Here is a 16,095-nt window from a genome sequence, read left to right on the forward strand (position 1 = left end):
GTGGCGAGTGCCCTCTTCTACGCGGTGGTGTGCTGGGGTGGTAGCATAAAGATGAAAGATGCCTCACGCCTGGACAAACTTGTTAAGAAGGCAGGCTCTATTGTAGGATTAAAGTTGGACAGTTTAACATCTGTGGCAGAGCGACGGGCACTAAGCAAACTCCTCTCAATCATGAATAATCCACTGCATCCACTGAACAGTGTCATCTCCAGACAGAGGAGTAGCTTCAGTGACATGACTTTTGTCACCGTCCTGCTCCACTGACAGACTGAGGAGATCGTTCCTCCCCCACACTATGCGACTCTTCAATTCCACCCGGGGGAGTAAATGCTAACATTAAATTTTTTTTTAATTTTTTTCATTTTTATTACTATTTAATTTAATATTGTTTCTTTGTATCAGTATACTGCTGCTGGATTATGTGAATTTCCCCTTGGGATTAATAAAGTATATATCTATCTATCTATCTATGATCAGAGGGGACTGGGCGGTCTCGTGGTCTGGAACCCCTACAGATTTTATTTTTTTTTCTCCAGCTTTTTGGAGTTTTTTTCTGTCCACCCTGGCCATCGGACCTTACCTATTCTATGTTAATTAATGTTGACTTAAGTTTATTTTTTTTATTGTGTCTTCTATTTTTGTATTAATTTTGTAAAGCACTTTGAGCTACATTTTTTGTATGAATATGTGCTATATAAATAAATGTTGATTGATTGATCAGCACGCACTTGTAAGTCATCATGCAACTTACAAGAGCAGCCTAATCATCGGTGTGAAGTCATGATGTACCTGTACTTTTGCTTTCTATTTGTCCAAAATGATATTTATAAGACTAGGGGCTCTGCCCCCTGCTCGCTTCGCTCGCCAACCCCCGTGTGCGCCCTACGCACTAGTCATTTCCCGGATCTGCAGTTTGCAACGAATTATGCTTTGCTTTTGGATAAAACACGAATATCAACTCTGTCTTTGATATCTCTGTGTTTCAAAACTATTATAGCGGACAATTCATCACATGTTGGATTATTATATATGCGAGCGTGATCTTTCGAATTCATATAGAAATCCAAGAAAACTGCGATACTTTTGGACGTATGGATTTGTGTTCATTATTGGCTGTAGAATTCCTAATACGTCCGATCGTTTAACTCTTTCGATTCTAAGTTGCATCACTTCTTTGTGATCATAAATATAAACCTGACTTACTTGTGGTTTCTTTGAAATGAATCTTGTAGTAGCTCTATCATATCACCTCTGTCCATATATTCGATCTCTTTTCGCTGTTCTGTTATTTCACCGAGTAATATTTCCATTTGTTAGCGCTAATACTATCTTTACTATCAGTTTTTTTTTTTTTTTTTTTTAAGACTTTTGAATTTTAGTACTTTCATAATCTCTAACCTGCTCTAAGTGTGTATCGCGTCAACGTTTTTGAACCTCTTTACAACAGTCTTATTTCTGCCCCTGCTTGGACCCGTTAGGCTTTCAATTCATCTCTTGGCACAAAGTCTCGTCTCATGGGATGTGAAATTCTCTCTCTGAAAAAGTCTTGTCCCAAGATTTTTTTATATAATAGAGAGAATCAGTAATTGATTGAATAGATGACAAGTCCAGATTCTATAAACTTGCCATCTCATTTCCCTCTTTCATAATTCCATTAAACAAAATGTTATCAATTGTTATTGTGATCCTTAACATCAGATTTTTTTCTGCCATTTTGATAGGTTAAAGTGTAATTTGTTCTCAAGAAGCTCCAGCTGCACACAAGTATGGAAAATGTAGTTTCCCTTAAAATATAACATCGGAGTGGATGAAAAAAATAAACATAAAAGCGCAATGAAACATTATGGCAAGTCCTAATAATTTCTGTACATGCATGACAACTCTTCAAGTCACAGAACCAAAATAAAAAAAAAAAAAAAAGGCCAAAAATTCCACCACACTGCTGATTGATAAAAAACCACAAAAAATATGTAAATTTTGCAGTTACTCCACATAAACTGAGTCTAAGAGGACAAATACAGGGCACTGGGTGATAAATATGTTTAATAACTTTGATCAATGTACTGCTACCATACATATTGGAATGAAAATCATTAGCTGCAAGTAATGTTTCAAATGTATGTATTATTTTTTTCCACTAAGGGTCACTTTTATCTTACATTAGGATGCATCTGAAGAGCCAAGAAAATATACCATTAGATTAACTATTTTCTGAGGTGAAATAGATTAAATGTTACGTTTTATTGATCAGCGCTCTAAAATAATTCAAACATTGTCATGAAGGATCAGTTAAAACTAGGAATGTTAATTATAACCATTTAACTATTCACAAAAGAGAAACAATTCTGCACAGTAAAATGCCACTTTCGCCTCCTAAAGCTGTAAAATGATTTAGATATGATGATATCTCCTTTGTTTACTCAAGTCCAACAGGCCTAAACAATTTTTGAAATGATGTGCAGCTACTCCTCTGGTGCCATGGTGTGGTGTCTTCAGAAAACAGTTTCATATAAATTATATCCCCCCAAAAAAAACACAACACAGTGCGCACATGCATTGCCTATGATAGAAGTGGCACATATTATTGCAAAACTGGGCATACAGCAAAACCTGTTTGACAAACCAAACACTGTATTTGCATAAACACAATCTGTCCTTGGGTTATTTGCTTAGGTCTAAGTTGATTTTCTTAAAGATGGAATTTAATGGCAGAAATAAATAAGACTGAATACACTAGTTGAAAAACGACAAAGTAAATAAAGAGTGAACATTTAAAACCCTTCACATGTATGCTAAGTATCCCAGCAGAACTTTGTAAACACTGCCTATTTTAGTGTCTATATTTACTTAATATACTGTAGATAATTACATTTTGCAAAGATACAGAGTAAAAATGTGAAAATATTACCGTTCCACAAACCATTCAACAAGCAAAGCATCAAAATGGGTACAACTGCAATTATCATCTAACTATGTAATCTCACAACTCTGTTTACAAGCAATTAGGATACAAGATTTCATGCATGTTTAAAATAAAGAAAAAATGTCACAAGTAAAATTAATGGCAGGTCACTTTGCATTATTTCAGTTTGTACATTTCAATTCAATTTGCGATTACACAAATAACCATCCTGTTCTGCTCTTAGGTTGGCGTTCTTCCAGGGTTGGGCACAAGGAATGAACCAGATATAGCTCTCTAGAGACAGCAGTGAAAATGTCAGGGTGCACATAAACATACTTGCTCACTTTGCAAAAATTATGTAGCCTTCAATCCACCTGACAGAACGCAATTTGGGGGCCGGGGTTAAGATCTCAAAGGAAATTCCACTTGAAAACAGGGAGAACAAGCAAATTCCATACAGAAGGCATTATAAACATGAACCAACCACCACCATACTACGTGTTTATTAGGTTACCATACAATGCATGTGTGAATGTGCCCGTTTATAAAATTGCACCCCTTGCGGGGTTGGCATCTTACTTATACATCTTGCTAAGCTAAAATAAATACAATTTCATTTAATCTGAACCACTCGTATAGCCACAAAGCTCCAAAAATATTTGGCAACAAAGGTCCTTCAGTTTGCTTGTAAAGTTGGTGTTAATTGGAAGAAACTTTACAAATAATTCCAAAAGTTTGGATTGACGGTGTAGAGAGGGTATAATTTTATTTTCTGTATTTACATTTAGGCAGCACAGTAATGCAGTGGTAGTGTTGCTGTCTCACAATAAAGAGACCAGGTTTCGTGTCTGGGGTGTTCCTTGTGTGGAGTTTGCACATTCTCCCCATGTCCACTCTCGTTTCCACTCACAGTCTAAAGAAAAGCAGGTTATGTCAATTGGCAATGCTAAATGGCCCCTATCTTGTGTGTATTTGTGGGTGTTGGCTTGCCTTGTGATGGACTGGCATCCTGTCCAGGTGTTACCCCTGCCTTGTGTGTTATGCTTGCTGGAATAGACTCCAGCTACAACCCTGCCTTGAACAACAAAGACAGATAGGAAGATAAAGTTCTGTCTATTTGTCCCTGGGAAATTTAACATGGAAGGGTGTATTTGCACTCTAGAAATTAGACAGATAGACCGAACTTTATTTACACAACAAGGAAATTTTAGTTTTTTTACAGAAGCTTGAGAAGTATAACTAACAAAACAACCACTCTGAAATACACACAAAGAATTAGGAAAAAAAAAACCCAAAGAAAACCCACCTGACTTGGCTAAAGATAGGAGGGCATACCCAGTAAGGCACCGTAAAGGCATATGAAGGAGCCCTGTAAAGTTTTTTGGCACTCTTCTGTTGAATAATTGTCATCTGAAAATCCTAAATGCTAGTGTGCCGGAGGGATGATGTGTAGCATTGTTTAAAAAATCCTTTAGTTTTGCTTCCATTCTATAATAATCAAAAACACTTTTAGACCACCCACACCATTTTACAATTTTGACATTAAAACATTCAGTAATGAGATAATCAAACAAACAATCAACCACACAATTCAAAAAAATAAAGCAATTATTATACAGCTTTCATTTCTGTTGCGACAGTTACAGACGATTCTTTTGTCTTGCAGTCTTGCTAGTCAGGACTCTTTAAACCCCATCTTTTGAATGGTTTAATAAACACATATTCTCTTCTCTTGATCAGCTGGTACAAAGATGGGACCAATTATAATGTGCACCCGAGTCTATACAATAGGTGGTCCATTTTCTCTGTTGTTACATAGCTACTCAAATTTAGGACTCATTATTAGCATCTGCTTATTTTCCTAAAATAAGCATGCTCTGCCCTGAAGAGGAGGTACCTACCCCGAAATACGCTGGCCAACATACCATATTAGATTTGATTGGTCAAGATTCCAGTGAGAGGACATCTATAGAACATGCCAAGTGCTCTTCAAGGCCTAAAAACTAAGGACTAATTGGACCACTGAGTGGGTGCACACACACATCATTATTACATTCAAGGTTTTCTTTATAATCCTGTTTTTTTTATCTGAATGTGGATAGATCGAGCCTTGAGGTATTGAAATATTTATATATTCTCCCTTCTCCCTGTCAATTTGACTTACTTGTTACTATATGTCAATTATATATTAATTATACTATGTGACCTACATTGCATCCTATTATTTTTCAATATTATTTTGTGTGCATCACCTTGTCCTATGTTTTTTCTTTGTTAATAATCCATTTCCTCTTAAATCTATATTTTGCAATGTACAGTGCCTCTATGTTTATTAATAATTTTTGTTTACTGGATAGTTTCTTTCATTACGCTGTACGTACATCCCTACTAGGACAGGTGTTGGTAATAGTAGTTTGTGTTCATTTGGTAACACTTCTTATTGTATTTAATAACTTTACAATACAATTTATTTTTGTATACCCCAAAATCTCACAATTAGTGCTGCAATGGGCTTTAACAGGCCCCCAACCTTGACTGTTTAAGAACACAAGGAAAAAATCCCCTCAAAAAAAACAAAAAAAAAAAAACATCCTAGTGGGGGGGAATGGAAGAAAAGCAGTTCAAAGGGAGACCCCCCTTTCCAGGTAGGTTAGGCGTGCAGTGGATGTCAAAAAGAAGGGGGTTATTCATTTTTGCCTGGTTCTCCCACAAGCAACCCCCAACTTTCCTACTTATCCTATAGTATCTATTTTTTTGGCTTTGCCCAGCATATTTTAGAAGACAATAGGCCTCATGTATAGTGCCATCAGTTAATCTGGTGTATCAGAAGCACTATGTAGCTACCTACTTTTCTATATAATTAGTTTTGTTGTTTTTTTTGTTTTTTTTTGCATAAGGGCTAATAATTTTGGGCAGGTACTGTGGTGTGGTGGTTAGGGCTTTGAACTTCAAATCCTGAGGCTGTGTGTTCAGATCCTGGTACTGATACTCACTGCACCTGCTTGTACCTCAATGGGTAAAATAAAAGAAATGTAACCAAATTGTATCTCTGATACTGTAAGTTGCCTTGAATGAACAAATCAGACAAGTGATAAGTAATACCATGAGGTATTTGGAGCTACTTACTCTTCAACAAAATCACAAAACAATTTTAAAGGAATGCATATTCTTTTGAATTATAACAGATCATTAGGAAAAAATGTGAAATCCAAGTATATATTATTGTCATTGTTAGACATTCACTCGTGTTTCTTTTTGGGTTATCATTAGTTGTATGCGATGCCCATTTAAAGAAAGCAGGTGCTCCTGTAAATTTCCGAGGGCAATATGGAGGTCCACTTTCAAAGTCAGTAGATGCAAATTAATTTTACAGTGGAGTAGTTTATGGGACTTGTTAAGTTTAAACCGATGCTGTTCATTCGGGCTGGTCTTGGATCGAACGACACCACTTGCACCTCTACTTCTCTCTCTCTCTCTTACAGTACTCCATTTTTGCTTCTAGTGAACCAAAACCAACACTCACAGCCACAGCACTTGGCGCCCTCACTGGAGCTTTATAACACACTTGCTAACCACTGAGCCCTGCTGAACTTTCTCGTGCCACTTTTCACCTCACTATACACACCAAACATAAACGCGTCTCTTACTTTGGTTTCCAGGACACCAGCCCTTCTTCAGTCACCCGTACACCTTATTGGTTAGTGGTGTTGTTTGCAAGGCCCGGCAATTGCTTCTGCTGCATCCTTGGTTTGTATAAAGCCCACTCTTAGAGCAGCACTGAGCATGTACATTAGCATATTAATAAATATCAACCCAAAAAAAAAGGGGCATCTAATTTTCTTTTTTCTACAATGTCAATTTCAATCAAATCAATCAAAGCATTTTTATGATTTTGGCATATTTAGTTGTTTTTTTTTTTTTGCAGAAGGTATTTACCCCTAAATATTAATGTAAGGGAATAATCTGTTGGCAGATGCCCACTGGCCTAGGTGAACAATCCTGCCAAATTTCAGCTCATTAACCACGGGAAACTGTTTTTGTTGATGAATGAGTGACTCAGTAAGTGAATTTTGCATTTTCATATATCAATGAGGGGGTAAATTTGAAAAGTAAAGGTAACTTGAAAATTACACAGTAATTACAATGGATAGGTGCGGACGCAATACAACATACTTACCAATAGCCTATGAGTAGTTCAAACACACACAGTGCTCTGCCATTAGCATAGCTGAAGCAAAGGTTAAATGAACATGGGCGCTCTGCTCTAGAATTGCACCTTTGTTGAGCAATGCACCATAGTGGGATTTCTTTGGGCAGATGAGAGTGAAACCTGCCACAATGGTGAAGCCTTCCATTTATTTATTGATTTATTTTCCGCTGCTAATCTGACACCAGGTCGCGAGGGCAATGAGCCCCCAAACGCTCTTTTCCCCAGCCACACTTGCCAACTCATACTGTGGGATCCCAAGGTGGTCCCAGAGACATAATTTGCCCAGCGAGCCCTGGCGCTCCCCGGACTCCCCTCCCAGCTGGTTATGCTGGAAAACTTCCACAGAAATGCGTTCTGGAAGCACCCTCTACCACTTCAGTTGGCTCCTCTCGATGCAGAGGATCAGAGACTCTACTCTTAACCTCTTCCACATGTCTGCATGTCTCATCCTCTCTCTAATGATGAGACCAAAGAAAATGATATTTGACTTAGAGACAGAAGTCTGCATATTCACCCATCAATGTTCAGTGGGAGGCAGTAGAAATCTACTTTTGGCTGGGATCACCACAGCGGATCATCTTTTTCCATATCTTCCAGTCCTTGTCATCTTGCTCTGTCACATCCATCACCTGCATGTCCTCTCTCACCACATCCATAAACCTTCTCTTCTCCTCTTCCCTGGCAGCTCTATCCTTAGCATCCCTTTCCCAATATACCCAGCCTCTCTCCTCTGCACACATCCAAACCAACACAATCTCGCCTCTCTGAATTTGTCTCCAAACTATACAGCCTGAGCCTGACCCTCTAATGTCCTCACTTCTAATCCTGTCCATCCTTGTCACACCCAAGGCAAATCTCAACATCTCCAACTCTGCCACCTCCAGCTCTGTCTCCTGTTTATTTTGGTCAGTGCCACCGTCTCCAACCCATAAGGAAAGAGGTAGACATAATGACTGAATATAAATACTTGGGAACTATGCTAGATAATAATCTTAATTGGAACGCAAATGCAAAAAAATAGACAAACTAAAAGCAATCAGCACTTACAGGTGCATCTCAATAAATTAGAATATCATTGAAAAGTTATTTCAGTAATTCAATTCAAAAAGTCAAACTCAAATATTATATAGATTCATTACACACAGAGTGATTTATTTCAAGAGTTTATTTCTTTTCATTTGCTGATTATGGCCTACAGGTAATGAAAAGTCAAAATTCAGTACCTCAGAAAATTAGAATATTACATAGGAGCAATAAAAAGAATGATTTTTAATACAGAAATGTTGGGCTACTTAAAAGTCTGTCCGTGTACGCACTCAATACTTGGTCGGGGCACCTTTTGCATGAATGACTGCATCAGCGTGGCGTGGCATGCAGGCAATCAGCCTGTGGCACTTCTGAGGTGTAATGGAAGCCAAGGATGCTTTGATCGCGGCCTTCAGCTCGTCTGCATTGTTGGCTCTGGTGTCTCTCATCTTCCTCAGATTCTCTATGGGGTTTAGGTCAGGCGAGTTTGCTGGCCGATCAAGCACAGTGACACCATGATCATTGAACCATGTATTCGTACTTTTGGCAGTGTGGGGAGGTGCCAAGTCCTGCTGGAAAAATCAAATCCGCCTCGCCATAAAACTCATCAGCAGAGGAAAGCACAAAGTGCTGTCAGATTTCCTGCTAGACAGCTGTGCCGGGTTTGGACTTAATAGAACACAGCGGACCAGCAGATGACATGGCTCCCCAAATCATCACTGACTGTGGAGACTTCACACTGGACCCTCAAGCAACTTGGATGCATGCTGTGCCTCTCCACTCTTCCTTGGTTTCCAAATGAAATGCAAAATTGACTTTTATCTGAAGAGAGGACTTTGGAGCACTGAGCAACAGTCCAGTCCGTTTTCTCCTTAGCCCTGGTAAGACACTTCTGACGTCATCTCTGGTTTGGGAGTGGCTCGACACAAGGAATGTTGTGACAAGTTGTAGCCCATGTCCCCGATAAGTCTGTATGTGGTGGCTTTTGAAGCACGGACTCCACCGCAGTCCACTCCGTGTGAATCTCCCCCCAAATTCTTGAATGGGCTGTGCTTCACAATCCTCTCAAGGCTGCGGTCCTCCATGTTGCTTGTGCACCTTTTTTCCTTCCACTCAACTTTCCATTAACATGTTCGATATGGCGCTCTGTGAACTGCCAGCTTCTTTAGCGATGACCTTTTGTGGCTTAGCCTCCTTGTGGAGGGAGGGTGTTAATGGCGGTCTTCTGGACAACTGTCAAGTCAGCAGTCTGATTGTGTGGCCTACTGAACAAGGCAGAGAGACCCTTTAAAGACTCAGGACCCCTTTGCAGGTGTTTTGGGTTAATTAGCTGAGTGGAGTGGGACACCACAAGTCTACAATATTGAACTTTTTCAGAATATTCTAATTTCCTGAGATACTGGATTTTAGTTTTTATTACCTGTAAACCATAATCAGCAAAATGAAAAGAAATAAACGCTTACAATATATCACTCAGTGTGCAATGAATCTATATAATATATGAGTTTCACTTTTGAACTGAATTACTGAAATAAATGAACTTTTCGATGATATTCTAATTTATTGACATGCACCTGGATTTCAATCTTCATAAACTCAAGTCTATTTAAAGTGGACTTGGACCTCTGGTTGTCCGTTCACCAGAATGTGGTCCAGCCTGCCATCACTTCAGGTTCATTGTCGGGTTTAACAGTTTGACACACCAAACTCTATATAAAAAAAAGCCCCTGCAGATTACCACACATATAGCTAAAGTTCATTGATGATTTGGTAAAGTGTGTGTGTGTGTATGTGTGTCAGAGGACAATGTTACAAAAACTGGAAATCACCTCAACTGATGACAGACACCCATTACACGCAGAACTTAAAACTTCAGTAAATCAAACAGGATGATTGCTTTACGGGCAGTATGGTGGCACAGTGGGTAGCGCTGCTGCCTTGCAGTAAGGAGATGCGGGTTCGCTTCCTGGGTTCTCCCTGCGTGGAGTTTGCATGTTCTCCCCGTGTCTGTGTGGGGCGACCCTAAATTGTCCCGTGTGTGTGTTTGGTTTGTGGGTCTCTTGTGGTTTGTTCCTGCCTGAGCTCTATGTTGGCTGGAATTGGCTCCAGCAGACCCCTGTGTTAGGATATGGCGGGCTGGAAAATGGCTGACTGATTGATTGTTTAACATATCCGCACAAACCACTTCCAGAAATTCCTTTCATCCCAGTGCCATACACCTTTTCAATAAGGAATTTCAGAGATAATATGTTGGAAGTACAGGAAAATACGCACTGCTGGAAATAGTTAACTGATCAACTGAATAGTCTTTTTCCAAATGACGTTAAATATTTCAGAATTTCTATAAGTCTCCCCCCTCTATCCGTTCACTTGACTTCATTGCTTTCTACTACCGGGTGCAACTGAGAAGACAAATTCCATCTTTTTAAACGGGAATAAATGAAACACGTGAACCTTGAATGAGGCCAAAATTCTTCTTTGACAAAAAAAAAAAGACATTTATTCACACATTGCACACGCACAGACAGCCAAGACTTCAAAGCATAAAGGTACCTTTCTTTACAGTCCAGCCCTGCATCCACTTGTTAACACAGCTGTCGTCTGGAACACCGCTCGACGATAACAAAGCCCTTCGACATGGCTAAACCGGACACAATGCAGCGATAGGCGTACCGAAGAGATTTTAACGTCCATAAAGGAAAAACGCTGAAATTCGTGTCCTGCATTTGCCTTCGTGAATTTGGCAGTTTACAGAATGATCGTTTTGCATCGTTCGCAAGCCTCCACGACGCACAGGCACGCGCGCGCGCGCACACACACACAGCAGAGCAGACACCTGGCGCGTAAGCGCGCGTCACGCTGACAGAAGCAACAAAAAGGCGGGCAAACGGGAGGCAAGGAAGGAGAGAACGGTGGTACGTGAGAGGAGCGGAATAAAATGGACTGCCGGAGCCGTGCAAGAAGTGCTGTCGAAGTCATATATATATCGTCAAATCTAGAAAGTGCATTTGTATCAACGAGACACTCTAAAGTGGTAGTTTGGTTACTTTCGGCTCTTATTAATAGGTGGTGGGTACGACAGAGAAAAGAACCGCTGCTTATAGGCGCATGGGCTCTCGATTTATAGCCTGAGATCTGTCCGTTGCACATTTTACTCCCATCCCCTTAAAAAAAAAAAAAAAAACGCGAATTCCGTGTTATTTTTCTGGCCCGGTAGGAGTTAAAATGGGTGTCTACGTCAACTCCAGGGCTGGGTCGTTCCTCGGCTCTATAATTCAAAATGCAGCTTTTTGAAAACTGATCCTTGGACAACACAACCATGCGCCCGAGATTCACCCATACTCTGTGCTGCCTTCTTCACGATATATATGTGTTTTACATTACTGTTTTGGCTTCACGCCTATCCATAATAAATGCCCTCGTTGTCAGTATTGTCGCGATCCAAGCAGCAAAGGAGCTCTGGTAACCGCTAGCCACAGAAAGGGGCGTGACTTTATGCTAATACATTTTTTTTTTCCTTTCAACGTTGGCGGGTTGTATGCAAATAGATCTTGGAACTGTGCTCATTATGTCATTTCTTTTTATCTTTTCCCATACCAAATGATAAAATAAGATCAAGTAAACCACCTCTAACCTTGAAAAAAATGATTCTGTGGGCGTGAACCCATAGGATAGGCGACATAACCCCCTTAAAATAAAAATAGATCGCGCACGTGAGGAAAATAGCGCCCTGCCCTTAGCCGCGCATTTTTCGCGGGGTGGTGTTAATGATTTCTGACAGGTGTTTGCGAGCTGTCACAACTCCCACTGCTTACAAATTTTTCCACCATTTTGGAGATCGCGTCGGATCTGATGGGTAGAGGTTATGGCACTAGAAAGATGAGACAACGAACGAGGGGAAACTCGAAAGAACTTTTGGACACGGGTGGATACGTAAATCGATCAAAATGTCTAACAACAAAATGCAACACCTTAGGCCACCAAGATTGTGTATCTTCATTATTACTGACATCGTATTTGTAACGAGAAAAAAAACGATGATCTTCGTAACCCACCTAATGATTCTGAGGGAGAAAAAAATCAGTGAAGTGGATGGTCTGGTTATACAGCGCATCTACTAATTTGTATAAACACGCCCACTACCTCCACCCCCGCTGGGTGAAAAAAAAATAAATAAAAAACAGACATAACACACGCGACTCAGATAAAATGCTACCGATTACAATACAATTTCAGACTTTCCATCGCAGAGTTTATTTGCTAGGACGTCTAGTACACAAAAATACATTGCCTGCTCTAAAATGATTAAATATTTGTAGCTGACCCGCTATTCTGTTTAACCTTTCTGGGGGTACCACGAGACTATTAAATACACGGGACAGGCGCTTCTCAACAATCGCATACCTCGTTCTATAGAATAATAAAAGACAAAGTAAACAGCTTGCACCCTAATCAACTCCGTGTTTCTCTTTCTTTCAACGTGAAGGCATTCAAGCGACTGACCTCGGAATAGGTTTCGCTTTGCTTGCGTTAAGAATGCGTTTTGCTTCAATCCCACAAGTCTGATTACCTGATATAATGAAGATTTGATCCCCAAAAAATGGCCATTGAACACATGCGCTCAGAATATAAACGTTCGCATGGATAATTCGTACTCACCACCATTCCGGATTCACGTTGAAGCTCTCCTCCGATCCACCCAGCCAACTTCTTTTTCTCAACGGTTCATTGATTCTTCCTTTTATCACATATTTGCCTACCTCGGTCGTTGTTTTCCCTCACCATATGAAAAACGTAAAAAACGCTTTAAAAAAAATAAAAAAGAGAGAGAGAGAGGGGCGAAATCTATTGGAGACGACAGCACGCGCCAGCAAAAATGAGCCCCTTAGCCCAGCCCGAACGACTCCCACCCCACGCGAGAGATCCCTGCTTCAGAATCACGAACATTTTCTCCTTTTTTCACAAAGCGCAGCCGCTCATCATTTTTATCAGTTACTCCATGTGCCTAAACTATCCGTAGAAACAATGTATCTGCCCCTCCACTCATCATGCTAACAAGATAAGCCTCTTCGGAGCGCTCGATCCTACCAAATTCCCGGCGAGGGGAGACGCGCCGTGACCACTCAGGCAGACGGGTGTGGTTTGAATGGATGCACTGGAGTTTGGTTGGTAAAAACGCTGTGTGACCTTTGAACAACATCTGTTCGAAGGTGATCAAAGCATCGCTTTCACTTGGAGTCTAGCAATTTTAACAGAAAAATATGTCCCTACGCTTTGGATTGGCACGCTCCATTGAGATGTTCCCCCCCCCTCTCCATCAGACAAAAGGTATTGTGCTTCGGGAGGCCGGGAGACAGAATCAAGCAGCCTGATATTCCAACAGCTGACCGAGAGCACAAAAACATTTTGTCTCGGCTCACTGGTTCCGTCTATGCGTCTTTCACGTTGCCGGGCCTCACATGTTTTCCCCCCAAAGATTGATAATGTGCACTTTTTTTTATTGTGGTAAACTGAGAATGATCATTTATTATGTTATGTTCGATTCTCATTCTTTTCTCGCATGTCAGCAGCAGCCCACGGACAATGAGGCTATGGTGATTCGCTTGTGTAATGCTCCCAGAGGTGCTTTCAGATGTTGGGACTATGCTGGTGAAATTTTCAGAGGTCAAAAGTAAAAGGTGTTAGTAATTATATTTAAATTTTTTTTGAGGAGGTTAAAAAATAATATGCGTCTTGTAACAGACTATTCAACAGGTAGTCAACATGTTTATTGATCTGAATATCAACCTTCAAATTACAGTGGCTGTAAAGAGTACTTCATCTTACTTTGACATCCCAACATTTTACTGTATTTGTAACAATGTGTTTATTGTCTTTGGCGAACGTAAAACAATTCCTTATCAAAATGAAAAAACAAACTTCTACAGATACAGATATAGACTGAAGTGCCATTATATGAAATGGGTACCGTTGGTTCTGAAAATCAGTAGTTTTCATTTTGCTTTAACATTTTAGTTATAACTTGCTTTTGTTAGGCCTCTCCAGAATGCTCTTATAAATTATATATATATGAATTATATATACTAAATTAGAGTTATACAGTACTAAAATGGGAACATTACATTCTCCTCAATCAAACATATTGTAATGAATGACCCAGGAGAGTGCTGGAGATGGAGGAATGGAATCAGCCTCTTTTTACGCTGATTGCAGATGAGTGGCCCTTGAAAGGACCATTGGTATCTTCGGTGGCCACTTCCTCCTTTCCGTTTAGGTCTTTAGAGACAACACGCACCCCCAGCTGCTTTGTCCCTTTGTTCCCTTACATACGCCGCCCAGCTCTACTTCACTCAGCTCACTCGGGGTCAGAGGCAACCCGTTTGCCACACTTTCCCACGGCTTCATGAGCCACTCCAAGGTCATGGTCTACATCGGAGGCTCCACAGCGGCCATGCATCCAGGCCTATGGACTTTAGCAGCTGAGAGATGCAATCAAAGTAGTGCGGTGTCTGCCCACAGGTCCGGGAACTCCTTGGAACCCTCATCCTTAAGGGTAACACAAACTCCATTTGCTGGTGATCTAAACTGCCCTAACTGAAGTGTGCCAGCATCAGAGTGATTGAGGGGATGACAAGCATTAGTGCTAAACCAGTCCTCCGTTACTGGGGTCATTAGTTTGTTCTTGTTCCACCTTTGCCACCCACGTAACAACAGAGTTCCCAGGCGTGAATGTCACAAAAACATCCCAAGAATACCCAGGGTCGTCTAAATGCATGGGCACGCTGGGCAGTGAGGGCCCCACGAGCATAGGGGCCCATGTTTTTCTGATGACTATGTATGTTTCTATTTTGCTATCAAAACGGGGGCCTCAGTGCTCTGCTTTTCCCAGGGGTCTATGATGCTGTTAAGACGGCCCTGAGAATACCCACTATAGGGGAAATGCCATCAAACCCTGGCCAGATACAAAAGAAGGCAACAAAGAAGCTTTGTAAATTAAAAGATTTATTTAAATAAAAATTACTATGAAACAAAAATTAGCTTAGAGGAGCTCAACGCCGTACAGCAAAGGCAAACAATGTCCAAACACACACCAGAAAAGCAAAGTCAAAAAACATTCAATATCCAGAAATCATTAAAAAAAAAAGCACAGAATAAACTGAAGAGAACTCACCACACCGCAAGTGTATTCACAATGAACCGCAAGGGACTGTGGGCTATCCTCGGCATTTACAGTACAGGGCTTAGGGCAATCTCTTGACAGTGATGGGTAGGTGGACCCTTCTCTTTGGGAACAACCTACAAAACACATGGAGCAATAAAGAACATATATAGGTACATAGAAACTAAATGGCCAATAACATTAACATAAACAAAGGAATACGAAATGAACAAGAGTGACATAAACTGTCATTTGACCCCAGCCAGGGAGGGAACTACAGCTGAAATACAATGGGAGGGTGCCAAGATGGAGGAAATAAATCAGCCTCTTCCTGGTGATCAGCACTTACAGACAGACAGTGTAAGAGACGCCAGGCAGCTCAACCTGGCTGGGATGCCCAAGAAGTGGAAGGAAGGGGCCAGGCAGTCCCTTTAGGGCAATGCTTCCCCCAGAACACTAGATGGCAGAACCCCTGGATTGCAGCAGTGCCCCAGATTCCCACAGGGCATTATGGGACTTGGAGTTCTTTTTCACAGCCCTGTTGGATACTGTGGGCGCCGCCGGAAGGGAGCTGTAAAAATGGAGTAGCCATGTGGCATGGGGTTTCCTGCCCAACCCAGAAGTGCTTACAGACCACTTGGGCGGAAGAGCAGAAGCACTTCCAGGTTGGCAAATATAAAAGGATGGGATCAGCCAGAGTCGGGAGGTGGAGGACAAAGTGTGCGAGGAGGAGTGGAGGCGACAGAGGAAGAGAGAGAAAGAAGAAAGGAGCGTGTATTATTTGGCGCTTTGTACTGT

General features: G+C 40.9%; 1 protein-coding gene across 4 annotated transcripts in view; it reads right to left on the reverse strand.

Moving 5' to 3' along the window:
• Positions 1-16,095, reverse strand: part of arhgap33 (Rho GTPase activating protein 33) — a 113,671-nt gene that overhangs the window by 79,169 nt on the left and 18,407 nt on the right. Inside the window, exon 2 of one of the 4 annotated variants that reach the window (XM_039770539.1) lies at positions 15,310-15,434. In XM_039770539.1, the coding sequence (XP_039626473.1) occupies positions 15,310-15,434 (125 nt within the window). Of the gene's footprint in view, positions 1-10,691; positions 10,924-12,797; positions 13,221-15,309; positions 15,435-16,095 lie in introns of those variants that run through there. The other 3 variants (XM_039770542.1, XM_039770541.1, XM_039770543.1) reach the window with 3 other exon arrangements.

This window comes from Polypterus senegalus, chromosome 12 (genome assembly GCF_016835505.1).
Source record: "Polypterus senegalus isolate Bchr_013 chromosome 12, ASM1683550v1, whole genome shotgun sequence".
Lineage (NCBI taxonomy): Eukaryota > Metazoa > Chordata > Cladistia > Polypteriformes > Polypteridae > Polypterus > Polypterus senegalus.